This window comes from Macaca mulatta, chromosome 10, assembly GCF_049350105.2.
Source record: "Macaca mulatta isolate MMU2019108-1 chromosome 10, T2T-MMU8v2.0, whole genome shotgun sequence".
Taxonomy (NCBI): Eukaryota; Metazoa; Chordata; class Mammalia; order Primates; family Cercopithecidae; genus Macaca; species Macaca mulatta.
The window spans coordinates 102972189-102997917 of NC_133415.1; the positions used below are offsets into that span (position 1 = coordinate 102972189).

Below are 25729 nucleotides of genomic sequence, written 5' to 3' on the forward strand. Positions count from 1 at the left end.
AGAGGTTGGTAACTTTTCTCTGTAAAGGACCAGATTGTAAATATTTTAGGCTGTGTGGACCATGTGGTCTCCGATGCAACTATTCAACTCTGCTGCTGCAGTGCAAAAGCAGCCTTGGACAATGTGTAAATGAGGGGCATGGCTGTGTGCCAATTCAGGTTTACAAACTGGAATTTGAATTTTCTGTGTTAGGAAATATTGTTCCCCCTCCCCCAGCCATTTAAAAAATGCTCATGGCTGACATAGTGGCTCACACCTGTAATCCCAGTGCTTCGGGAGGTTGAGGTGGGAGGATCACTTGAGGCCAGGAGTTTGAGACCATCCTGGGTAACATAGCGAGACACCATCTCTTAAAAAAAAAAAAAAATTAGCTGGATGTGGTGGTGTCCATCTGTAGTCCTAGCTACTCAGGAGGCTGGGGTGGGAGGATCACTTGAGCTCAGGAGTTTGAGGTTACAGTGAGCTGTGAATGTGCCACTGCATTCCAGCCTGGACAACAGGGCAAGACCCTGTCTCTAAAATACAAAAAACCCACAAAAGCTTCTGAGCTATAGAAAAGCAAGTGGGCGGCCGGGCGCGGTGGCTCAAGCCTGTAATCCCAGCACTTTGGGAGGCCGAGACGGGCGGATCACGAGGTCAGGAGATCGAGACCATCCTGGCTAACACGGTGAAACCCCGTCTCTACTAAAAATACAAAAAATTAGCCGGGCGAGGTGGCGGGCGCCTGTAGTCCCAGCTACTCGGGAGGCTGAGGCAGGAGAATGGCATGAACCCGGGAGGCGGAGCTTGCAGTGAGCTGAGATCCGGCCATTGCACTCCAGCCTGGGTGGCAGAGCGAGACTCCATCTCAAAAAAAAAAAAAAAAAAAAGAAAAGCAAGTGGGCTGGATTTGGCCCACTGTCCAGGGTCAGCTGATCCATACTCTAGCCCCTTTTATATTATTTGATATGAGCCACTGCGCCTGGCATGATTCTTATTCTTTACCTATGCAAGCATTACCTATTGCAAAAAAAAAAAAAAAAAAGTGTATATACATACATATATGTGTATATATGGGTAGCTTGAAAATATTTTTGGTTGATCAAAAGCGGTGTTGGCTGGTCGCGGTGGTTCATGCCTGTAATCCCAGCACTTAGGAAGGCCGAGGTGGGCAGATCGCTTGAGCTCAGGAGTTCGAGACCAGTCTGGGCAACATGGTGAAACCCTGTCTCTACAAAAAATACAAAAAGAAACTAGCTGGGGGTGGTGGCACATGTCTGTTGTCCCCACTATTCGAGAGGCTGAAGTGGGAGGATTGCTTGAGCCTGGGAGGTTGAGGCTGCAGTGAGCGCAGATCATGCCACTGTGCTCCAGCCTGGATGACAGAGCGAGACCCCGTCTCAAGGAAAAAAAAAGGGGTGGTGGTGACGGAGTTGAAGTTGGGGGTGGGCGCCCTAAGGTGTGTGCCCAGGCCGCCTCTAAAGAACAGTAAGCACAGAGGGATATTCAAGTTCACTACAGCTCCCCTGGTGGAGCTGGAAACCCATCTGTTTGCCCTGCATGCCACTACCCTGTGCCACCACCAGATAGCAGCACATGCCCACCTAAAACCAAGCCATCCTGCAGCAGCTGGGAGGGAGGCTGCAGGCATTTGGCCCGTGCACCCATTTTGTTTTGCCCACAGTATGTTTTAAACACGGAGCCAGCATTTTTAAAGTTTAGATTTCTGGCGCCTGTTTAACCAGCTGCTGTGAGTAGCAGCTGCCCTTTGGGCCTGATGTCTCCAGGTTATCCCAGTCCGCAGCATCAGCGGCCCTTTTCTCAGGCATGCTGCATTGCCTCATAGTGGACACTAGTGGACACATTTCTCGCCTGCCACCTGCCTCACCTCCCTCTCCACAATGGGAGCGTTAAAGCACAGGGGCTTTGGGTCAGACGCTGGCTCAAATCCTGATTCTACCATCTACCAGCTCTGTGACCTTGGGCATATTACATGACCTCTGTGCCTCAGTTTCCCCATCTGCAAATGGTGCAAAGAGTACTCACTTCTCAGAGCGGCAGGGACTGCTTGACAGGACCCATGCCAGAGCTCTCTGCACAGTCTGACGCAAAGTTAAGTGCTCAGTAATATTAAGTAGCATTTTTCCCTGTCTGGCCCTCACAGTCACTTGTTTGCAAGTCCCTGATCTCACAAGTGGCCCCAACACTCTCAGACCCAATGCAGCACACTTTCTGGTTTTGAGAAGGACTTTTTTTTCCAGCCCCCAGGATTCAGAAGTGAAATGGTCTGGGTCTGAGGCCTGCTCTACCCTTACTACCTGTGGGACCTTGGGGGAGTCACTTTACCTCTCTGGACTCAGGCTGAGGGCTTTTTTTTGTTGGCTCCAGGGGAACTGACACAGATTGGTGGGGCCTGGAAACCAACACCACAGTCGCGAGGCTACTCCTCTGGCCTCTAAAAGAATTTAGCTGCCTGTCCCATCCACCATTGACTTCTTTTTGTAGTAATGCCTTAGGAAGAGGTGATCACAACCCTGCAAATCCAGATGGACATTTTTCAGCCCTGGGCAACCAAAGCATTTCACCCCACTGGCCAACGTGATTGGTTCAAGGGTGGGCACATGACCCAGTCCAGACCAATGAGAGCCTGCCTTGGGACTTCCACTGCAACTATTGGGAAAGCACTTTCAACTGAGATTGCTGAGCTGGTCTAGTAAGTCTCAACTCAGAAAAACAGAGCTTAGGGAGACCACGTTTTGATGAATCATGTGAGCCCCTGGGTCCTGCCAAACTTTAAGTCAGAACACCTGTGGACTTTTCCATTTTATGAGCTGATACAATTATTTTAGCTGTTTGCCTTAATTTTCTGTCATTTATGAGTTGTCGAATTCTAATATCCTTCCTTGTGTGGTCCCCTCAGGCATAGTCACAAAAGTCTAGTGGTGGGCAAAGGAAAATGGCATTATGGGTCACATTTTAAAAAATAAAATGTCATGGCTGGGCATGGTGGCTCATGCCTGTAATCCCAACACTTTGGGAGGCCGAGGTGGGTGGATCACCTGGAGTTCAAGACCAGCCTGGCCAACATGCTGAAACCCCATCTCTACTAAAAATACAAAAATTAGCCGGGCATGGTGGCGGGCACCTGTAATCCCAGCTACTCAGAAATGTCATTGTCTGTGACTGCTCTGGAGTCCTTTAGGCATTTCCCTGTCCCTAACAGGCTTTCTTTTTTCTGGCTAATATTGCAGAAACTAGCCAGCCTAGACTAGCTATTGACTATGTCTGTAGTGTTCACTACAGAATCACAGTACCTAGTTCATAGGAGATGCCTTATAATTACTTATTCAATGAATAACAAGTTACTAATTTGTCTACAATGTCCTGACCAGGTGCAGTGGCTCACATCCCAGTACTTTGGAAGGCCAAGGTGGGAGGACCACTTGAGGCCAGGAGTTCAAGACCAACCTGGACAACATAGTGAGACCCCATTTCTTAAAAAAAAAAAAAAAAAAAACCCAAGCCAGGTGTGGTGGCACGTGCTAGTCCCAGCCACTCAGGAGGATCATTTGTGTCCAGGAGTTCAAGGTTGCAATAAGCAACTACACCTCTGCATTGTAGCCTGGGTAACAGAGCATGACCCTGTCTCTAAAAAAGTAGTAATAAATACAAATAAATAAAATGACCAGCAGCTCCCCACTCACCTCAGCCTATGAGTCTCTGTATAACAAAGTCCATGTTTTCCCAACCTTGTCTTCCATTTTTTCTTAGCTCATTCTAGTCCAGCCACAGTGGCTACCTCACCGTCTCTTAAAATCTCAAGCTTGTTTTTTGTTTTTTTTTTTTTCTGAGCGAAGTCTCGCTCTTATCCCCCAGGTTTGAGTGCAATGGCTCGATCTCGGCTCACTGTAACCTTCGCCTCTTGGGTTCAAGCGATTCTCCTGCCTCTGCCTCCCAAGTGGCTGGGATTAAGTCGTCTGCCACCATGCCTGGCTAATTTTTGTATATTTTAGTAGAGATGGGGTTTCACCACGTTGGCCAGGCTGGTCTCGAACCCCTGACCTCAGGTGATCCGCCCGCCTCGGCCTCCCTGCTGGGATCATAGGTGTGAGCCATTGCGCCCGGCCCCAAGCTTGTTCTTGCCTCAGGGCCTGTGTACTTGCTGTCCCATAAAGAGGCCTCTTCCCTCACTTCTTTCCTGTCTGGCCTCCTCTCCTCCTCCAGGTCTCAGCTCAGAGGCCCTTCATGACCACTCTGCCAAAGCAGCACTGATCCTGCTTTTCCGACGTGGTTCTGTCCTGTTTGATTTTCTTCACAAACCACCACCCGAATTTCCATGTGCATTTATTTGTTTATTGACTCTTTCCCCAGGAGGTCAGCCCCACCAGGACAGGTCTTTGTTGGTTCTTTCACCGCTGTACCTGTGTACAGGAGAGAACCTGGCACACACCAGGTGCCAGTGAATATCTGCAGACGGAAGTCACAAACAGGGATCAGCCATCGTTACTTTATCATCATGATCAATAAGAAAGACCACTGTCCTCACCCAATCCCCTCCAAAAGGCTTTGAAGCAGATGTCGACATTAATTCACTGTCTTAGGTGACAGCTCTCATCCTAAGGCCCGGGTTGGGGGAGCTGGGAATGGAGTGAGTCGGGCCTCACGTCTCAGGTTCCTTGATAACCCCCCCACCCCACCCAGCCAGGAAACACCACGAGGCAGCCAAGGTTAAGTAGACTCTTGCTGCTTTGTTATAAATATATTATGTACATCCAAAACATGACATTAAAATATTACTCCGTGTTACAGAAAAGATATTAAGGCTTTCTATTATTTACATTAAACAAGCAAGCACCTTTAAAAAAAAAAAAACAAAAACAGAAACAAAAAAGCCCTACTCTTCCTTCTCTGACATACTCTGGCCAGAGGGGATACTGTGTCCTCTTCCAAATAACCAAGACCCTCTGCAGGGGCTGTGCCCTGTGAAGACATCCTGGTATTGGAAACATCAGCTCTGGCAGGGTGGGGGCAGCAGAGAAGTAGGGGTCTAGACGTGGGCAGGAGGTTCCAGCCTCTTCTGGCCGGCTACCCTCAGACCCCTGCTGAGCTTTGCCATCCTTGGGGGACAGGCTAGGCTGAAGGTGGTGGCTGGGGCTGTCCAGCCTTCCGGGGTCAGTATGCAGGGCCGTGGCAGAATAATGCTCCGCGACGCTTAGGTGTGCCTGGGGGCTCCCCAGACCACTGGGGCCAGACAAGGAGGGAAAGATAGAGGCAACTCAGTGGCCCCAACGCCAGCCACACTGAAGGGCTGCCCAGCAGGGCAGAGGCGGCAGGCGTGCAGGGAGTGGATAAGCCTCCTCTCTACCAAGGGAGGCTGGCAGAGTCAGGCTTGTAGACAGAGCGGCTCAGGTGGCTGAGGAGGGGCCGAGGAAAAAAAAAACAAAAAAAGGAAATTAAAAATCAGTGGCTCAAGTATTCTGTGTCATGAGGGGTGGGCTGGGGGTACCCGGGCCCAGCCCAGGAGATGTCCTCTCCATCTGGAGGGGCCAGCTCGAAGAGGCTGGAATTTGGCAGATGGCTTCGGTTTGGGGGCTAGGGAAGGTTGGCAACCAGGTAGCAGGCTCAGAGAAGTTATTTGATCTTCTGGGCCCATTTCATGTCATCTGCCCGAGGCTTCTCGCCCGTCAGGCCCTGGATGAGGTCCTCCAGGCGTCGCCAGAAGCCTATCTTCTCCAGAGGGTAGTTGAGCCAGCCTGCAGTAGAAATGGCAGCGGGAGATTGAATGGGAGAGAGAGTCAAGGGGACATTGGAAGAGAGCTGACCTTCACTGGGCTGGAGGGGCCCAATGAGGAGTGAGTCAGTATAGGATAGGACACAGGGACCAGCCAAAGAATTGGAAGTGGGGGCCTCCCAACAATGGGCCTGGGGCTACTCAGGCCTCCAATCCCCATATTCATCTACTTTCTTACTATATACCAGGCACTTACTTATATTTGAGTACTTACTACATACCAGGCACTGTGGTGGCCTTATCACTCAGCTCAAATGCTACCTCTGCCAGGAATCCTTCCCCGAGCACCCACTCAAGCAGCACCCCAGGTTTCTCACATTACCCTTTCTTTATTTTGAGACAGAGTCTCACTCTGTTGCCAGGTTGGAGTGCAGTGGCGCGATCTCAGCTCACTGCAACATCCACCTCCCAGGTTCAAGCAACTCTCCTGCCTCAGCTTCCCAAGTAGCTGGGATTACAGGCATGTACCACCACGCCCAGCTAGTTTTTGTATTTTTAGTAGAGACGGGGCTTCACCATGTTGGCCAGGATGGTCTCAATCTTTTGACCTGGTGATCCGCCCGCCTCAGCCTCCCAAAGTGCTGGCATTACAGGCGTGAGCCACTGCACCCGGCTCTATTTCTTTCTTTTTTTTTTTTTTTTTAATACAGATGGGTCTTGTTTTATACAGGCTGGTCTTGAACTCCTGGGCTCAAGCAATCCTCTTGCCTTGGCTTCCGAAAGTGCTGGGATTACAGGCGTGAACCACCATGACAGGCCGCCCTCTTTCATTTCTTTATAGCCTTTATGATAACCTGTAATCATCTTCGTTAATTCTCTATTTTCCTATTCTGTGTTTGTTTACCCCCCAATCCCCAAATGGAACATCATCCCCAAAATGCAAAACACCATTCCTTTCACTGCTGATCCTCAGTGCTTAGAATACAGCCAGGCACAGAGTAAGTGCTCTATAAATACTGCTCACAATCTTACAGCCTTCCAGCTCACCATGAGGTAGATACTAATATCACTCCCATTTTCCAAATGAGCACACTGAGGCTTAGAGAAGACTTTCCCAGTTAGCAGGTGGCCAAACCAGGATTGGAACCCAGGCCTGCCTAAGTAGTTAACCCATCTCTTAAATAGCCTAAATTCTAATCCCTCCACCTGCCCTCCGAGGAGCACCAGTTGAGGACATGAAAAAGAATTTTTTTTTTTTGTGGTTCTCAATTCTGTTTCCAGAAAGACTTCAAGAAAAATAGTAGCTGTAATTTATCAAGTACCTACTATACGCCAAACACTGCATTTGCCATTCCCACTATGGCCCTAAGAAGGTGAATATGAAGGAGGGGGCTGCAGTCCTACTTTGTGAGGAGAAAAGCAGTCCCCAGGGAGGTTTATAAGTTTCCTAAAGGTGCATATGGAAAAGCTGGGAGTTAGGCCTGAGGTGGCCCGACCTGACCTTGATACCCTGAAAGCAGCCCAGCTGGCCCCAGAGAAACCCCCAATTCACCTCACCACTTTCACACTGGCCGCTGAGCATGGCATGTGGGCCTCCTTTCCCTTCCTCCACTGCACCGGCATGTTCCTGCTTCTGGCCTGCGTGCTTCCTGTTTCCTTTGCTCTAATCTGTGCCCATCTATCTGCAGGGCCCTCCCACACTTCTCTCCTCCCTCTTCCATTGCTCTGCCCCCAGCTCCACTCCAGTCAGGAGCCTCTGCCATTCCGGAAGCACCAAGCAAGCACAGGCCAGCCTCAGGGCCTTTGCACCTACTGTTCCTGCTGCCTAGAGTGCCTCCCACAGAGGTCTGCCCGGCTTTGTCCCTCAGCTCCTCAGGGTCTTTGTTCAAGTGTCACCTTCCCTGACCACCCCATTTAAGAGGTAAAGTCCCCCACTTCCTTCTTCCAGCCCCTGCTTTATTTTCCTCCATAGCAGTTAGCACCATTAGCTGCATTACATATTTTATTAATTCGTTCCAGCTCCCTCACTAGATGGTAAGTGCCACAAGGGCAAGGATCTGTTTTTTTTTTTTTTTTTTGGAAACAGTCTCGCTCTGTCACCCAGGCTGAAGTGCAGTGGTGTGATTTCAGCTTACTGCAACCTCCGCCACCCAGGTTCAAGCAATTCTCTTGCCTCAGCCTCCTGAGTAGCTGGGAGTACAGATGCCTGCCACCACGCCCGACGAATTTTTGTTTTGTATTTTTAGTAGAGACAGGGTTTCACCATGTTGGCTAGGCTGGTCTCCAACTCCTGACCTCAAGTGATCCACCCGCCTTGGCCTACCAAAGTGCTGGGATTACAGGCGTGAGCCACCGCACCTGGCTGATTCATGCTATTTTGTTTGCTGCAGGAGCCTAAGCCCAGAGCACTGTGGCATGTGGTAGGTACTCAATAAATACGGGATGATGGGTGGCTGGAATCACAACGCCATGAAGTCGGGGCAGAGGACTTTGTCTGTCTTATTTACTGTGTCCTCAGCACCCAGAATAGTGCCTGGCACACAGTAGGTGCTCAATAAATGCACGATCTGAGAGGGCACTGTTCCAGAGGGCAAGGACTGTGTGACCTCCCGCTGTGATCTCTGCCCCTCTGACCTCGAAGATGGTGCAGTGGTTGGGGTGGGGAACGCCCATTCCACGCCACCAGTGGCCGCACCTGTGGTGATGCAGAAGTAGGTCTCGTGGGGTGAGACGTGGTGGATGCGATGGTGTTTACGTGGCAGGATGACATGCCAGTCCTGCAGGAGAGTGACCCAGCGTGGCAGCCCAAAGTACGTGTGTGACCACTTGTGGATCTGGTTGGTGAAAGTGCCGAAGATGATCAGGCAGAAGACGAAGCACTCCCAGGGGTAGAGCTGCTCCAGGGCTTCTGCAGGGTGGAGAGAGGGGGGCTGGCACAGCTGTCACTCGGGATGGGGAACCCACCCCAACAGGCCCTCACCACCTGCCCCTGGGCGGCTCCTGCGCTGGGCAAGCACCCAGGATTCTCTCCCACCCCCTGCAGGGTCACAGGAGAGCTCAGGTGCTGCCCTGGGCTTCAGGCTTTCCTCCCGCTCAGGAAGCAGGCATAATGGCCTAATAGGATAATGGCATAAGCACGGCAATGGCTAGGAATGTGGACTGCAGTCAGCTGGAACTGGGTTCCGACCCCTGCTGACATTTCTTGGTGGTATGAGCTAGGGTCGGTGACTCCGCCTCTTAGAGGCTTAATTTCCCCATCAGGAAAATGGGAATGATGACTTCACCCAGGTTCCCTAGAAGCGGAGCCTCAAACAGGTTCTGTGTATGTGATTTATCAAGGGAGCCTCTTCAGGAAAAAACCTCAAAGGGAGGGAGGGAAGCAATATATGGCAGGGGAAGAGCAGAGTGAAGAAGGGGTGGGCGTCCTATCTCAGCCTGTTCCTGTAAGGAGCTCTGAGGCTCTTTAGAATTAGACCCACTCAGAGGCAAAGGGACTGCTTCGGAGGCATTTTAGTCACTGGCTCCAGCCTTATCCCAAGGGGAGAGGGGGCACCTCCCCTCCATCCCTGGAGAAGCTGGGAGCTGTCAGCAGCCACCTCTCACAGAAGCAGGGGATGGGTGCACCCCCAGGGAAGGGGATGGGCAGGGTGCCACAGCACCCACTACATGACACTACACATCCTCAGCACCTCTACCCACGGGAGGCTGCCTGAAGAATCAATGGGTGTTAAGGTGCCGGAACAGGACCGGGCCCCACTCTACCTCCATCTGACAGATAAGGCAACTGAGGCTCAGAGTGGTGAAATCACTTACTTTGGGACAAGTCCCTCTAAAAATAGGCAGGCCCTGTTTTCACAGCCTAGACGTTTTCCACTAGGCCACAGTAGTAAAACCCCAGAAGCCCTGCCAGGCAGGTAACACAAATGAATAAGGTGGGTTGGGTGCAGGGAAGCAAGGAGTAGTGGGGACGGTGGTAAACTAGAAAGACGCGTCCTGTTAAAGGCAGTGGCTGCAGCTCAGCTCCCAGCCAATGAGGCCAGGTGGGAACATGGACCCACGGAGGCCAGAGCAGATTGTGCAAGAGAAGCTGGAAACCCCGATCTTTATGTCAGCTTTCCTGATTTTACATGAAGACAACGAATGAAAACTCTTTTAAAACACCATAAGGAGCCAAACACATAAGCCCCAGAAGGCTCCTGGGGGTGGGCCTCTGCCCCCAAGACCCCCTCCTAGCCCACCACTAGTTGGGCGTCTCACCAGGGCTGTGGGTGCGGAACTTGTAGGCCATGTTTAGCAGCGGCAGCAGTGTCACCAGGCAGTTGTCCCCGTTGGTTTCGATGAAGTCGTGCCGTGTGATAGCTGTCGGGTCAATGTGGTGCTCCCGGAAGGGTCGGATGAAAGCCTGAAGTTGGGGGGACACAGCTCCAGCAGTCAGCCTAAGGCGGTCAGCTGCTCTCCACGGCCCCCTAAACACACTCACCTTGGGCTCACCTCCCACCTTTGCTCCTAAGTTCCCTCCACCCAGGATGCCTGAACATTCCCGCCCCGCCCACTGCTGGACACAGACCCCATCCAGCCTTTGGGGAGATGAGCCAAAATGACCCTGGAGGGACTCTGGGTTGGCACTGTCTGCCTCTGGGCCTCAGTCTCCCTACCTGTGCTGTGAGGGGGCTTGGAGACAACCTCTGCCCTTACTCCCCAACCCAAGGCAGTTGAGGAGCTCCCTCCAAGTAAGAGGTGGGACCCTCTGGACCCCCTGCACCTCCTGGGGTAACAGCCTCCCCTCCTTAGTCCAAGCTCTTCTGACAGGGCTGACCCCGCCCCCTGGCTGAGAAAGAACATGTGACCAGGCCCGGCCAATGACAGCATCTCCTCCTTCTGGCCAGTGACTGCCTGATGGCCCAGCACGTGACCCAATCTGGGCCAATGGGAGTGAGCCATGGGACTTCAGTTGTCAGAAACTACGGGAAGGAGAAATGCTGTTCTCCCGGGAGGACAGTTCTCTTTTCCTGGAAGCTGGAAGGATGGGTCTCTGGGCGGTGAGAAACCACACACACTGGCCACCTCATGAGGGGAAAGTAGAGACAGAGATGGAGGAAGATGGAGCCTGAAGAATGTGGTCTCTCTGTCCTACTGGATGCAGCCATACCTTAATTTGGCTCTAACCCTGAAATCTTCAGTTACATGAATCAGTACTCTTGTTTGCCTAAGCCAGTTTAGATTTTCTGTCAAAACCAAAAAAGTGTGACTAATACAGGATAAAATGAAGTTAAAACAGCAAGGAGCAGCAGGGGAGACAATGGAAAAGCAAGACACCCCCAAATTCAGGGGTTGTCGTGAGGCAGGCACATATCTAAACTCTCGGACCATCGCAAGCCTGATGCTTTTGCTTCCAAAATCCCAAGGACTCCTGTTCTAGTCTTGCAGGACAGGGGTGAGGGACAGGCTGGAATGATGGTTCCCATCTTTCAGATAGGTAAACAGCCTTAGAGAAGAAAGAGGGCTCACCCAAGGCCATACAGCCCAACCTCCTTGAGGACATGGTTAGGTCAACATACTCACCTTCCCCACAATGGGCAGCTCCACGGAGCCCCACGTGTCAGCACCCCAGTGTACCAGGCCAGATAAGAAGTCAGCAATGAGAGCCCCTGCAACTGTGGACAAGAAGAGGGTGAGTGAAGGAACATCCCTGCACCCCCCCAATCAGAATCATTCATTCATTTACTCACTTGCCTGCTCATTCATTTGTTAGGAGGGGAAGGTGTCCCTTCTCTAGTTTGGATGTTTTCTTCCCTGAACATGGAGCCTCAGGCATAACACTCCTGCCTGTCACTCGCTGTGCCCCAGGGGAGATGCCAAGACTCATGTGCTTAGAGAGTTTGGAGAGCATAAACTGGGCATGCCCAGATCAGTCCAACCTTTCCCTATTAGGAGCTGGCTGGGCCCTTCTCTCTGCCCCACATAGGGAAGCCTGCTCTGCACCGGTGCTGCCTGGAACTGGAGCAATGTCCTTCTGGGTCTGGTGTTAGAAAGTACCTTGGCCAGGTGCGGTGCCTCACGCTTGTAATCCCAGCGCTTTGGGAGGCTGAGGCAGGCGGATCACTTGAGGTCAGGAGTTTGAGACTAGCCTGACTAATATGGTGAAAACCCATCTCTACTAAAATTACAAAAATTAGCCAGCCGTGGTGGCATGTGCCTGTAGTCCCAGCTACTTGGGAGGCTGAGGCAGTTGAATCACTTGAACCTGGGAGGTGGAGGTTGCAGTGAGCTGAGATCACACCACTGTACTCCAGCCTGGGTAACAGAGTAAGATCCCGTCTCAAAAAAAAAGAAAGAAAGTACCTTACCTGCAGATAGAAGCCTCGCTGCTCAACCCCCACCCCTCCAGCTTTTATCAGCAATAAACATGATCATTTGGTCTCCAGCAGCCTTTCCTTGTTTCTGTTCTCAGTCTGTTCGGAACTTGAGTAGGGTCCCTCAGAGACTCCAACACCATTCACTCACTTGAGGGTTCAGTAGATATGGACTCAAATTCCAGTCCTGGCACTAGCTGTGACGTTGCATATGTTATTTAGCCTCTCTGTGCCCAGCTTCCTCTTGTAAAATGGGAATGATGTGACTGGGCACGGTGGCTCACGCCTGTAATCCCAGCACTTTGGGAGGCTGAGGCGGGTGGATCACCTGAGGTCAGGAGTTCGAGACTAGCCTGGCCAACATGGTGAAACCCCGTCTCTACCAAAAATACAAAAATCAGCCGGGTGTGGTGGCACATGCCTATAATCCCAGCTACTCAAGAGGCTGAAGCAGGAGAATTGCTTGAGCTGGAGATGGAGGTTGCAGTGAGTCGAGATCGTGCCACTACACTCCTTCCTGGCCAACAGAGTGAGACTCTGTCTTGAAAAATAAATAAATAAAAGGGAATGATGCTAACATTTATGAGCACTTTCTCAATGCCAAGCACAAGTGCTTTACAGGCTAAATGAATTCTCACCATTTGTTGGAAATTGGAAGCATTTTTATTCCCACTTTATAGAGGTGGAAACTGAGGCTTCCACCCCATGCCACCTCCCGTCATTCTCCTCTTTCACTGCAGCCCAGGCCTACTTTATCCCCTTTCCCTTGTATGCCTCTGTGTCTTTGCATCTGCTGTTCCCTCTGCCTGGAACATTCTTTCCTAAGATGCAACACAGCTTACTTCCTCACCTCCTTCAGATGTTTACTCAAATGTCCTCCCTGGACACCTGATGGAAAATTGTAACCACCTCATCTTCCAGCATTTCCGATCTCCTATGTATATTGTTCTTCAAGCACTCAGGCCCTCTGACTGCTCTTTTGCTGGTATATTTTCTCCCCCAACAAGGAGGTCAGCTCCACCATGGCCAGGGCTTTAGTCTCTTGCTTGTGGCTGCATCCCAGCTCCTGGCACCTATTCAGAACTCAGTAGAGCACTACCAAGTGCACTGCTTGGCACACGGTAAGCGCTCAGGCCATATTATTGTTGCTGTCATTTAGTCAATCAACTAAGCAACACTCCACAAAGGCCTACTGTGTGATAAGCTCTAGGGATAGGAACATGTCGGACACTGAACTCATGTCTATGGGGACGCTGTAAAATCCAGCAGAGGATGAAGGCGGCTGTGATGACACGTGCAGCCCCCGGCTCATGGGGCTTCAGATAAACCCCTCCCCAGACTCAGTCTGTGTCAACTGGTTGTCCGAGGTTCTGAGTTCTGCTGGTGCCCTCAGCCCCTTGGTGACAGGGGACCAGGGTCTTGGGGTACTGTAGAGACTGCAGAAAAGCCCCTGGATGCCTCCTGGGTGAGTGAGACTTGTGGTTGAAGGGACAAAAGTAAGCACGCAAGTCACTGTGAATGTGCAATCCTGATGTCTGGGCCTGGGGTGAGGGGCAGCCGCTGGACTCAGACTTTCCAGAGGCCCTGTGGTATGCATCACAGGTGCCAAGCACGGGAGGGGTGGCGGGGGTGGGGGCAGCACAGCTTCACGCAGGCACCTGCAAGTTCCTGGTGATAAGGGCAGGAGGGCAGGTGGGGACAGGGGGCAGCTATACCTCCTGGCACACAGACGCCTCAGGACAGGCTGAAGGGTGTCGCTGCACAGTGGCTGGGCTGAGGTAAAGGGGCTGGGACTCAGCAAGGTCCCAGAGCCTGTGCACCCAGTGGCCCTACTCTGGTCTGGGCAGTCCCTGCTCCTTGGTGATGGGGAGAGTGGACCCAGGCCAGGGGCAGGGGAGGGGGTGTAGAAGGCGAGGGAGGTGGAAGCCCAAGAAGGGCTTCTGGATTTTCTGTTCCTCTACCCAGCACCCCACCCCCACTCAGATCCCCTGTGCTGGCTCCTCCTCAGCCTTCTTGCACAGAGCGAAGGTCAGCCAACCCTTCTGGCTAAAGCCATCCTTCCGGGCAGCTGCTCTCGCTCACATCTCCCTGCTTCATTTATTTCATGGCACTTGTCATCCCCTGAGATGGCCTCATTTGTCATCCCTTCTTGGATGAAGAAAGAGGCCTGGAGAAGTTGAACCACTGTCTCCCAGTCAAGTGGCCTGGAAGTGGCAGTTATGGGATGGGAAGGGGCCTGTCGACCTGCCTCCAAAATCAGCACCCTTTTGTGTCCTTAAACTACACTGCAGCAAGTCTAATAATGGCAATATTACAGCCCCTACTGCATACTTTGGTATGCTGTGTATGCACTGCCTCTGTCTACCAGCAGGGACAAAAGGCCATGTCGCCAAGAGCTATGACAGAGCTAGATCAAGTGTTGGGGGCCTCAGCTCTTGCTACCATATTGCTGTGTGACACTGTGCCTACTGTAGGCCTCAGCATCTTTACTTGCTTAATGAGGTCAACTGAGGTATCTTGAGGTCCTGTCCCCATAGCTTGGCCTAATGACATCTCTAAATGCTGCCTTCAGGTCGGGCTGCAGTGCAGTGCAGAGTTGCAGAGCTCCTGCCATTGCACTCCTCCTAGCACTTTGGGATGCCAAGGTGGGCGGATCAGCTGAGGTAGGGAGTTCAAGACTAGCCTGGCCAACATGGTGAAATCTCGTCTCTACTAAAAATACTAAAAAATTAGCCAGGGATGGTGGTGGGCGCCTGTAGTCCCAGCTATTCGGGAGGCTGAGGCAGGAGAATGGCTTGAACCCGGGAGGCAGAGGTTGCGGTGAGCCGAGATTGCCCCACTGCACTCCAGCCTGGGTAATAAGAGCAAAACTCTGTCTCAAAAATAAATGAATGAGGCCGGGCGCGGTGGCTCACGCCTGTAATCCCAGCACTTTGGGAGGCTGAGACGGGCGGATCACGAGGTCAGGAGATCGAGACCATCCTGGCTAACACGGTGAAACCCCGTCTCTACTAAAAAAAATACAAAAAACTAGCCGGGCGAGGTGGCGGGCGCCTATAGTCCCAGCTACTCGGGAGGCTGAGGCAGGAGAATGGCGTGAACCCGGGAGGCAGAGCTTGCAGTGAGCTAAGATCCGGCCACTGCACTCCAGCCTGGGTGACAGAGCGAGACTCCGTCTCAAAAAAAAAAAAAAAAAAAAATGAATGAATGAATGAATGAATTCTGCCTTCATGAAAGAAATAGCTACAGAGGAGAAGTGACTAGAGGTCATAAGGGTGGGGCCTTGCAAGGGATTCAGAGTTCAGGTTCCTTGTTCCCTGAGTTCTGGGCTCTTGATGAGATGGGGACAAGCCCCTTCCCCTCCCTAAACCTTGGCTCATTTTATGTTATAATCGAATATAACCTACAAACAGTAAAGGCCATAGGCCTTACACAGCTCACAGCCTTTTTACGCACAGACACACTTGTCTAACCACCCCCCAGGTTAAGATAGGGATTCTATACCTACACAGAATATAAGGGGTTGGCAAACTTTCTTTAAAGGGTCAGGCAGGCCGGGCGCGGTGGCTCACACCTGTAATCCCAGCACTTTGGGAGGCTGAGGCAGGAGGATCACTTGAGGTCAGGAGTTTGAGACCAGTCTGGCCAACATGGTGAAACCCCGTCTCTACTAAAAACACAAAAAAATCAGCTAGGTGTGGTGGCGCAGACCTATAGTCCCAGCTACTCAGGAGGCCGAGGCAGGAGAATCGCTTGAACCTGGGAGGCACAGGCACAGTGAGCAGAGCTCGTGCCACTGCACTCCAGCCTGGGCAACAGATGGAGACTCCATCTCATAAATAAATAAATAAATGGACAGTAAATATTTTGGGTTTTGCAGGCCAGGCAGTCTCCACTGCAACTCCTCAACTCTGTAGCTATAGCGTGAAGGCAGACATCAACAGCATTCCCAGAATACTTGTTTACAAGTAGTTTTGGTCCTCAGGCCATAGTGTGCTGACCCCTGATAGAAAGCATTTCCAGGCCACGCACAGTGGCTCACGCCTGTAATTCCAGCACTTTGGGAGGCCGAGGCGAGCGGATCACCTGAGGATGAGAGTTCGAGACCAGCCTGACCAACAGGGAGAAACCCCATCTCTACTAAAAATGCAAAATTAGCCAGGCATGGTGACGCACACCTGTAATCCCAGCTACTCAGAAGGCTGAGGCAGGAGAATCGCTCAAACCTAGGAAGTGGAGGCTGTGGTGAGCTGAGATCATGCCATTGCACTCTAGCCTGGACATCAAAAGCAAAACTCCATCTCAAAAAAAAAAAAAAAAAAAAAAAAAAAAGAAAGCATTTCCAGCTTCACAGCTGGCTCTCCTGTCCCCCTAAGCTCCCTTCCGACCCTGTTCCATGCAACCATACAGCTGCCTCCTTTCAGCAGAGACTGATTTTGCCTATTCTAGAACTTTATGTAAACGAATTCATATGGTAGGTGCTCTTTGGAGCCTGGCTTCTTTTACTAGTATAATGCTTCCAGCGTGAGCCATGCAGTCATGCGGATCAGCAGTGGTTCCTCATTTTTAGGGCTGAGTATCCCACTATCTGGATGTACAGTGATGCATTGATCCCCCTGGCCATGGTTGGCCATTTGGGCTGTTTCCAGTTTGGGGTTGTTTTGAATCTGCTGCAGTGAATATTGGTGTACAAGTCTATGTGTAGACATCCACCCTCATTTACTTTGGGTTAAGATGTCAACTACTTTTTTTAAAAAAAACAAACCAGATATTTATTGAGCCCTTATAACTACCAGGTCTCGTGCCAACGCCTTAAATGTTTTATCTCCTTTAATCCCTGAATGGCACCAAGGCCTTGCTTAGGCCACATCTTATCTCTTTACTCATTCTAAACACTTACTCCTCACAGATAATGAGAAAGATGAGAATAATAAAAATGATACAGATGAGAAAACAGTACTTGGGTTAACACTGTGTACTGGGGCTTTGTGAAGTGTTAAAAAGTGCATCACTGAGAGCATAACTTGCCATTCCTTAAGTGTGGGCTGTGTACAGCGACCTCCTTCCAAAGAGAGCCCAGTATGAAAAAGGAGGGAGGCTGGGCGTGGGGCTCACACCTGGAATCCCAGCACTTTGGGAGGCCGAGGCGCGTGGATCACTTGAGGTCAGGAGTTCAAGACCAGCATGGCCAACATGGTGAAACCCCATCTCTACTAAAAATACAAAAATTAGCCGGCCATGATGGTGTAGGCCTGTAATCTCAGCTATTTGGGAGGCTGAGGCAGGAGAATCACTTGAACCTGGGAGGAGGAGGTAGCAGTGAGCCAAGATCGTGCCATTACACTCCATCCTGGGTGACAGAGTGAGACTCTTGTCTCAAAGAAAAAAAAAAAAAAGAAATGGGAGGAAGGCTGGGTGCATTGGCTCACGCCTATAATACCAGCACTTTGGGAGGCCAAGGTAGGAGGATTGCTTGAGTCCCGGACGGAGTTCAGTACCAGCCTAAGCAACATAGGGAAACCCTGTCTGTATATAAAATAACAAAATTAGCCAGGTGTGGTGGCACGTGCCTGTAGTCCTAGCTGGAGGCTGAGGTGGGGAGATGAATTGAGCCTCGGAGGTTGAGGCTGCAGTGAGTTGTGATCGAGTCACTGCACTCCAGCCTGGGTGACAGAGGAAAATTTCATCTCAAAAAAAAAGGCGGGGCAGGGGGAGCAGAGTAACTTTTGTTTGTTGTTTTTCTGAGACAGACTCTCCCACTGTGGCCCAGACTGGAGGGCGGTGGTGCCATGCACAGCTCACTACAGCCTTGAGCTCCCATGCTCAAGCGATTCTCCCACCTCAGACTCTCGAGGAGCTGGGACTACAGGCATGCGCCACCACACCCTGCTGATTTTTAAACTTTTTTGTAGAGACAAGGGTCTCACTATATTGCCCAGGCTGGAGTGTAGTGGCACGATCTTGGCTCACTGCCAAGAGTGAACTCCTGAGCTCAAGCGACCCACCCACAAATCCTAAAGTGCCTCCCAAAGTGCTGGGATTACAGGCGTGAGCCACCGCACCCAGCCGAGAGTAACTTGACTGTGGGGAACTCTGGTATCTGCTACCTTAGCCAGGGGATCAAAGTCATCACAGTGATAAATCACGTTGACTGTACTTTTGCTATGATGTGATGAAAATGGCACTTCACCTCTGAACTCTTCCTCCTCATAACCTGTAACCCCAGTCCAATCATGAGAAAAGCATCAGACAGATACCAACAGAGGGGCAACCTACAACACACCTGACTAGCACTCCTCAAAACCGCCAAGGCCAGCCGGGCGCGGGAGCTCACGCCTGTAATCCCAGCACTTTGGGAGGCTGAGGCAGGTGGATCACGAGGTCTGGAGATTGAGACCATCCTGGCCAACATGGTGAAATTCCATCTCTACTAAAAACACAAAAATTAGCTGGGTGTGCTGGCGCGTGCCTGTAGTCCCAGCTACTCGGAAGGCTGAGGCAGGAGAATCACTTGAACCTGGGAGGCAGAGGTTGCGGTGAGCCAAGATTGCGCCATTGCACTCCAGCCTGGCAACAGAGTGAGACTCCGTCTCAAAAAAAAAAAAACCTGACGAGAGGATCCTAGAGGGGACATGACAACTAAAGGCCATGTGATACCCTGGACGGGATCCAGGTACAGAAGAAGGACATTAGGGAAGAACTAAGGCAATCTGAATAAGCCATGGACTCCAGCTCATGATAATGTATCAACACTGGCACACACTGTAACAAATGTGCCCCACTAATGTAAAATGTAAGATGTGAATAACAGAGGAAACTGTGTGCCCCAGGCATATGGGGACTCTGTACTATCTGCCCCATCTTTCTGTAAATTGAAAACTTGTTCTAAAAAATAAAGTCTATTTTTCAAAAAGTGCACAATCTCACTTCATGTCCATGGTAACAAGCCCCACCCCATCCTGACCTTCCAGAAGAGGGTAAAGACTCCCCAAGGTCACAGGGTGGCAGGAGCAAGGCAGGGCTGCTGGTGAGTAGCCAGAGACTCACTAGAGTCATTCAGGATGATGCAACCTTAGGGTTAGGATTAGGGAGCCTTCGCACCCAGGTATGGAGAATGGGGACATTTACCTCCCTTAACTATGAGAAGTTACTAAAATGGGCTGCTGGGTAAAGAGCCCAGTGGGTCCTGCGACACAGCCAGCATCCCCCGCAACGCAGCTCCTGTGAGCTCTCTGCTGAGCCTCAGTCTTGCCATCTGTCCAATGGCCAAGCCCTGGCGCCCACAGGCTGCCCAGCACGGAGGGATGTGTGCTTTAGAGAGAAGTCAGTAATTATTTTAGGAGGAGCCCTCCCCCTGGCTCCGTGATCTTGCGGCCTCTGCCGGTGGCAGTGACTCCAGGCTGCTGTCTGAGGCTGCTTTAACGGGGGCAGGGGTGGCAGACAGGCACACAGAAGCCTCTTTGTCCCAGCTCTGGGGTGGTGGCGGTTGGCAGCCGGCTCCCCTGGGGGCAGCTTTGGCTTGGTTACCACCCCTCCCTGCAGAACACTGGGACAAGGAGACGGATGGGAGACGGCTCTCCCCAGGCTACCATGACTCACGGGGGACCTTGAGGTAGTCTCTGGGCCTGTGGGGGCTTCCATTTCCCCAGAGGTCACCCAGCTGGGACTTCTTCACCCCTCTCTGCCCACCTCAAAGGCCTGGCATGGAGACGGAAGGCGTGGCTGAGGGGCCAAGTGAACGCACTGAGGGCAAATCCATGGGCTTTGGTCCTGGGTCCCAGTCCTGTCTTTCCTGCCTTCCAGCTCAGTCAAATCCAGACTCCACTTCCACATACAGGGCGGGCCACGACCTGAGCCTGGGACTTCTCCGACCTCATCCCCGACCTCTGGACTCACTGTGCCCTCTGCCCGGAAGGCCCTCTCACAAGGTCCACGGAGGACTCTGACTGCTCCTTTAAGGGCCAACTCATAACCCAAACACTTCCTCCTCCTTCTCCACGTGGAACAAAAGCTCAGGGCTCCCACGGCCTTCACTTGTTCACCCACTGACTCATGACAATGATGTCCTTGTCAAAGTGGCTGACCTCCACGTGGCTAAATCCGAAGGTCCCTTTACTGCCCACCTTGCTGGTCCACTCGGTGGCTGTTCCCAGTGGACCCCCAAGACTCCTGGAAACACATTCTCCTCTTGGCCCCTGCAAGCCCTTCCTGGTACTCCCCTGACCTCCCTGGTTCTCCCCCGACCTCCTTGGCAGCGTCATCCCAGCCTCCCTTGCTGGCTCTTCCTCCTCCCCAGCCTGGAAACATGGGAGACTCAGCCCCTGGGGGTGCTCAGCCAGCTTAGGAGATAAGGAGCTCCATCTCGACACAGATGACCCCGGATTTCTTTCTCTTTTTTTTTTTTTTTTTCCAGAGGGAGTATCACTCTGTTGCCCAGGCTGGAGTGCAATGGTGCGATCTTGGCTCACTGCAACCTCCGCCTCCCGGGTTCAAGCAATTCTCCTGTCTCAGCCTCCCTAGTAGCTGGGATTATAGGCACGTTGCCACCACACCCAGCAAATTTTTGTATTTTTAGTGGAGACAGGGTTTCACTGTCCCAAAGTACTGGGATTAAAGGTGTGAACCACCATACCCGGCCCGACCCCCAGATTGCTATTTCCAGCCGCCTCTCCCTACCTCCAGACCTGGATTTCCAGTTTCCTGCTCGACACCTCTCCTTAGCTCACCAGTGGCCATCTCAAGCATCTCCCTCAGGCCTGCTCTGCCGACCTCTTTCCATGTCTGTGAATGACAGCTTCATCCCTTCCACTCTCGAGAGAGAAACCTTGGAGTCAGGCTAATTCTTCCCCCTCTCACCTCCACAGCCAACCTGGAAGCACATTCTGGCAGCTCACCTTTCACAGCTCCTCCAGAATTTGACAACTCATCACCACCTCCACTGCTCCACCCAGGTCTGGGCTGCCCTCGGGTCTGGGCTGCCATCTTCACATAGCTGGACCATGGCAGGTGCCTCCTCCCTGGCTCTCCCCACCCCCAGCCATCTTCCCTGCAGCATCAGATGATGTCAGCTCCCTGTGGGAAACTCACCAATGGCTTCTCATGACCCCACATCCAGACCACGGCCCTCAAGGCACCACAACATCTGCTTCCAGTGCGTCGCTGGGCTGCCACAATTTTCCTTTGATCAATTTCCTCCAGCCACAATGGCCTTGCTCTGTTCCCAAACACAGCAAGCATGTGCCAACCTCGGGGCCTTTGCATTTGCTCTTCCCTGTGCCTTGGATGCCCCTCCCCAAGATCTCTGCACGGTCCCTCCCTCATCTCCTTCAGGTGTCTGTGCAAACGTCACCTTTTCAGAGAGGCCTTTCCCGCCTACCCTCTTAGCTTGATTTTGCTTCCCAGTGCTGCGTCATGTGTGTCTGTGTTTACTGACTTGACACCTTTCCGTGCTTCTGCCTTCCTTGATTTCTGGGGCCTGCCTGGGACAATGGAAGCTCTGGGGCAGAGAGTGAGGGGTAGGGGGCAGGCTCTGCAGGCTGGCATGGTGCCCTTACTGCCTGCATGTTAACACACAAATCAGGGTGGCTATTTAAATCGATTAGGGACTGTGCAAACACCACTATCAGGGGATTGTCTACTCTTATCAGCCCAGAGGCAAAGGTGTGGGATGGGGAAGCTGGTGTTGTGCAGCCTCGAAAGCCAGAGATTTCCTGGGCTGTGGCTGGAAGCTCAGGTCCCAACCAGGGAAGGGAGACGGTGACCTGCCTGGGACATTCACCCTCCCAGCCTGCACAGCACACACCTGGGCTCTGATAGAGCCCATCTTTTACCCCTGTAGAGGCCTGGAACGGCCTGGCCTCCCAATGTTAACTGGAGGCTATACAGGCCCTGGTGGGGAAGTCCTCATTTGAAAGCCAGGCAGGTCTGGATTTGTGATCTCAGACTCTGCTGCTGCCTGGGTGAGGACCAACAAGCGACTTACATAGCCTCTCAGATGGTGATGGGAACCTCCTCACTAGGGTGGCACAAAGAGTGAAAAGTGCCCAGCATGGGGCTTGGCACATAGTAAGTGCTCACAAAACATCCATCATTAAACTGACCAGTAAGCTAAGGTGCAAGCCTTGATCAGCGGTCTGGCAGGTGCTATCCCCTCCCCGCCCCTGCTTAGTCACTAGTTTTCTCAGCACCTAGGCACACCTGCATTTTGCCTTCACAACAGCCCTAGGAGGCAGGTACTGCCAGCAGCCTCATTTACACTGTGGAAAATGAGGCTCAGAGATGCAATAACACTTGCCCAAGACCACAGAGCCAGAAGGTGGTGGAGCTGGGACTTGAACCCAGGTCTGTAGAGACCTGCTCGTAACCATCCCCAGATGAGGCTGCAAAGCTCAGACTGTCTATATTCCTGCCCTTGAATATGGGGCTTGAGGCAGAGAGGCTTGGGGTGCAGGTCTCTCCCATCCCTGGGGGCAGGGACATGCCTGGCTCCTGCCTGGGCTTCCCAGCAATGGACGGGTTCATCTCTCTCCCATCCTCAGCATATACCAACCCCATCCCAGACCCAGATGGTTCAATTAGCTGGCCTGAGCACTATTGGCTTAGGCGGCTAGAATGCTTTTAATGAGATTGTGGGAGTTGAACCCTTAGGGATGGTCAGGCAGGACCAAGGGCACAGCCGCCCCCTTCAGTCTGGAAGCTGGGGACTGGGAGGGGACGGGTGGTGCATGGAGAGGAAGGAAACTGAGTCACCCAGGGCCTGGGAGTGGAGATAGTGTATTAATAACTATGTTGTGCTCTGCCTTGAAGTGTGACTCTGGACTGGTCCCTTCTCTGAGCCTCAGTTTCCTCATCTGGAAAATGATGACAACCTTAGCGTAAGAAGTGACCGACGGAAAACACCCAGGAGGTACTAATAAACAACAGCTCTCTCATTCATTCATTCATCGATTCAAAAAATACTGAGCACCGGCTGTGTGCCAGGCCTGAGGCTTGAGCTAGGGACACAGCGGTGAATGAAGAAAACAGACAAAAATCTCTGCTCTCAGGGAGCTGGCATTTGAGTTGGGAGAGATAAGACGATAAACAAATAAAGACACTGTGGACACAGTGTAACAACAGAAAAGGGGGACGGTGTGTGACAAGACTGCTATTTTGAGACAGAGTCTCGTTCTGCTGCCCGGGCTGAAGTGCTGTGGTATGATCTTGGCTCACTGCAGCCTCTGCCTCCTGGGTTTAAGTGATTCTCCTGCCCCAGCCTCCCAAGTAGCTGAGACAACAGGCACCTGCCACCAAGCCCGACTAATTTTTGTATTTTTAGTAGAGGCAGGGTTTCACCATGTTGGCCAGGCTGGTCTTGAACTCCTGACCTCAAGTGATCTGCCCCCCTCAGCCTCGCACAGTGCTGGGATTACAGGCATGAGCCACCACACCTGGCCGGGGCTGTTATTTTTTGTGGGGCAATCACACCTCCTCTGCTGTGAGGAGGTGACCTCTCAGCAGAGACCTGGAGTGAGCCATGTAGGTGTCTACTGTCAGAGTTCTAGTCATAGAGAACGGCACATGTAAAAGCCCTGAGTAGGAATGTATCTGAGACTAGGTGACAGAGGCATAGTCAGGGGGCCAGCATGGCAGGTGCAGGGTGACCTAGCATGAGGGTGGAGAGAGGAAGCTGGGGCAGGTACACTGAGAAGCGTGTGTTCTGTACAGCTGCAGGTGTATGCAGATAAGAGTGGGGGAGTGGCATGATCTGCCTGGGGCTCTAGCAGGATCCAGCTAGCCATGTGGAGACTGGATGGTGCAGGGCAAAGGTGAAGGCAGGGAGACCAGGAAGGAGGCTCCTGAAACAGTCCAGGCGGGAGGATGGTAGCTGGACCAGCGTGGGGACCATGAAGGTACAGAGCCATGGCGGCGGTACTCCTCATGCAGTTTGAAAGTAGAGTTAACAGCATTTGCTGATGGTTTGGATGTGCAATGCAAGAGGAAGGGGGAGGAACTGAGGATCATGTTTAGGTTTTGGGCCCAAGTGTCAGGCTGCAGGGAGATGCCGCTGACTGCGATAGGGAGGCAGGGTACCCAAGGCACATACTGGACTCGAGCACACACATCTGCGCATGTGGACACACGCACACGCCAGTTACCCGGTGGGTCCCTGGCCCCTAGGGAAGTTGAGGCAGGCAGCAGTGCTTCGGGCACTCACCAACACCGACTATGACGAGGGGCGTGTGCTCCCAGCGGGCCAGCAGCAGGAGGTGGACCAGGTTGTGGGCGATGAGGCTGAAGCACAGGATCACAGAGCACCACTCCTGGAGGCGCTTGCCTGCAGGGAGCAGAGGTAAAGCAGTGAGACGTAAAGGCTGGAGGGTCAAGGCCAGGCAGAGTGTGGCCCCATGGGAACTTTTCTTTTCTTTCTTTTTTTTTTTTTCTGAGACAGATTCTCACTCTATCACCCAGGCTGGAGTGCAGTGGTGCCATCTCGGCTCACTGCAACCTCCACCTCCTGGGTTCAAGCAATTCTCCTGCCTCGGCCTCCCGAGTAGCTGGGATTATAGGCGCCTGCACCACACCCAGCTAATTTTTGTATTTTTAGTAAAGATGGGGTTTCACCATATTGGCCAGGCTGGTCTTGAACTCCTAACCATGTGATCCGCCTGCCTCAGCTTCCCGAAGTGCTAGGATTACAGGTGTGAGCCACCGCACCCAGCCAGGAGCTTATCAACTGTGTTCAATGCGTCTATATTGCCAAACACAAGCTGAGCTTACAGACTCCCACAAAGGATTCTGTACCCATTTCACAGATGACGTCACTGAGGCCCTGGCCAAGATCAAACAGTCGGGCTGGATGAATTAAACCAAGGAAGGGGCCCTTCAGAGAGTGGCCCAATTCTTTGACAGACAGGATCAGAACTCTGGTCTCCTGGGCCTCTCTGGGCTCTCTCTGGAGATGCCTAAGGGAACTTTAATGAGCTTCTTTTTCTTTTTTTAAACTAGAATCTTTGTGGCTTCACTTGTCCCCTTTTGCAGGTATTTGGAGGCAGAGGCTACAAACAACCTTTAATCCTGGTGGCTCACACCCTGCCCAGTCTCCCTCAAGCAGGCTCCAGACAACGAGTCAGGAATTCATGGACAAATAGGGCTATGGGGACAGTGGGGCTTCTCAAAGTATGGCAGGTGGGCCAGGGAGGCAAAGCTTCTGATTCCCAAGAGGAGTCAGAAGTCAGGCTTTGGGTGTGCAATCTGTTTAAGTGTTGCCACATAGTTTTCTTTTTTTTTTTTTTTTTTTTTTTTGAGACGGAGTCTCGCGCTCTGTCACCCAGGCTGGAGTGCAGTGGCGCGATCTCGGCTCACTGCAAGCTCCGCCCCCCGGGTTCACGCCATTCTCCCGCCTCAGCCTCCCAAGTAGCTGGGACTACAGGCGCCCGCCACCACGCCCGGCTAGTTTTTTGTATTTTTAGTAGAGACGGGGTTTCACCATGTTAGCCAGGATGGTCTCGATCTCCTGACCTCGTGATCCACCCGCCTCGGCCTCCCAAAGTGCTGGGATTACAGGCTTGAGCCACCGCGCCCGGCCGCCACATAGTTTTCATAGACACATGAGTTCAGACAAGCTGATTCACTCACTGCGGCTTTGTTTGTGGTGTCAAAACTTGGGAAATAACCTAAGTGGCCG

At 52.1% G+C, this 25729-nt stretch overlaps 1 protein-coding gene across 2 annotated transcripts in view; it reads right to left on the reverse strand.

Moving 5' to 3' along the window:
• Window positions 1-4277: 4277 nt before the first annotated feature.
• Window positions 4278-25729, reverse strand: part of PEDS1 (plasmanylethanolamine desaturase 1) — a 294224-nt gene continuing 272772 nt past the window's right edge. The window contains 5 exon segments of one of the 2 annotated variants that reach the window (NM_001194059.3): window positions 4278-5732; window positions 8406-8618; window positions 9968-10112; window positions 11273-11364; window positions 24260-24379. In NM_001194059.3, coding sequence (NP_001180988.2) covers window positions 5611-5732; window positions 8406-8618; window positions 9968-10112; window positions 11273-11364; window positions 24260-24379 — 692 coding nt within the window. In that variant the 3' untranslated portion in view covers window positions 4278-5610. 2 annotated transcript variants of the gene reach the window in all.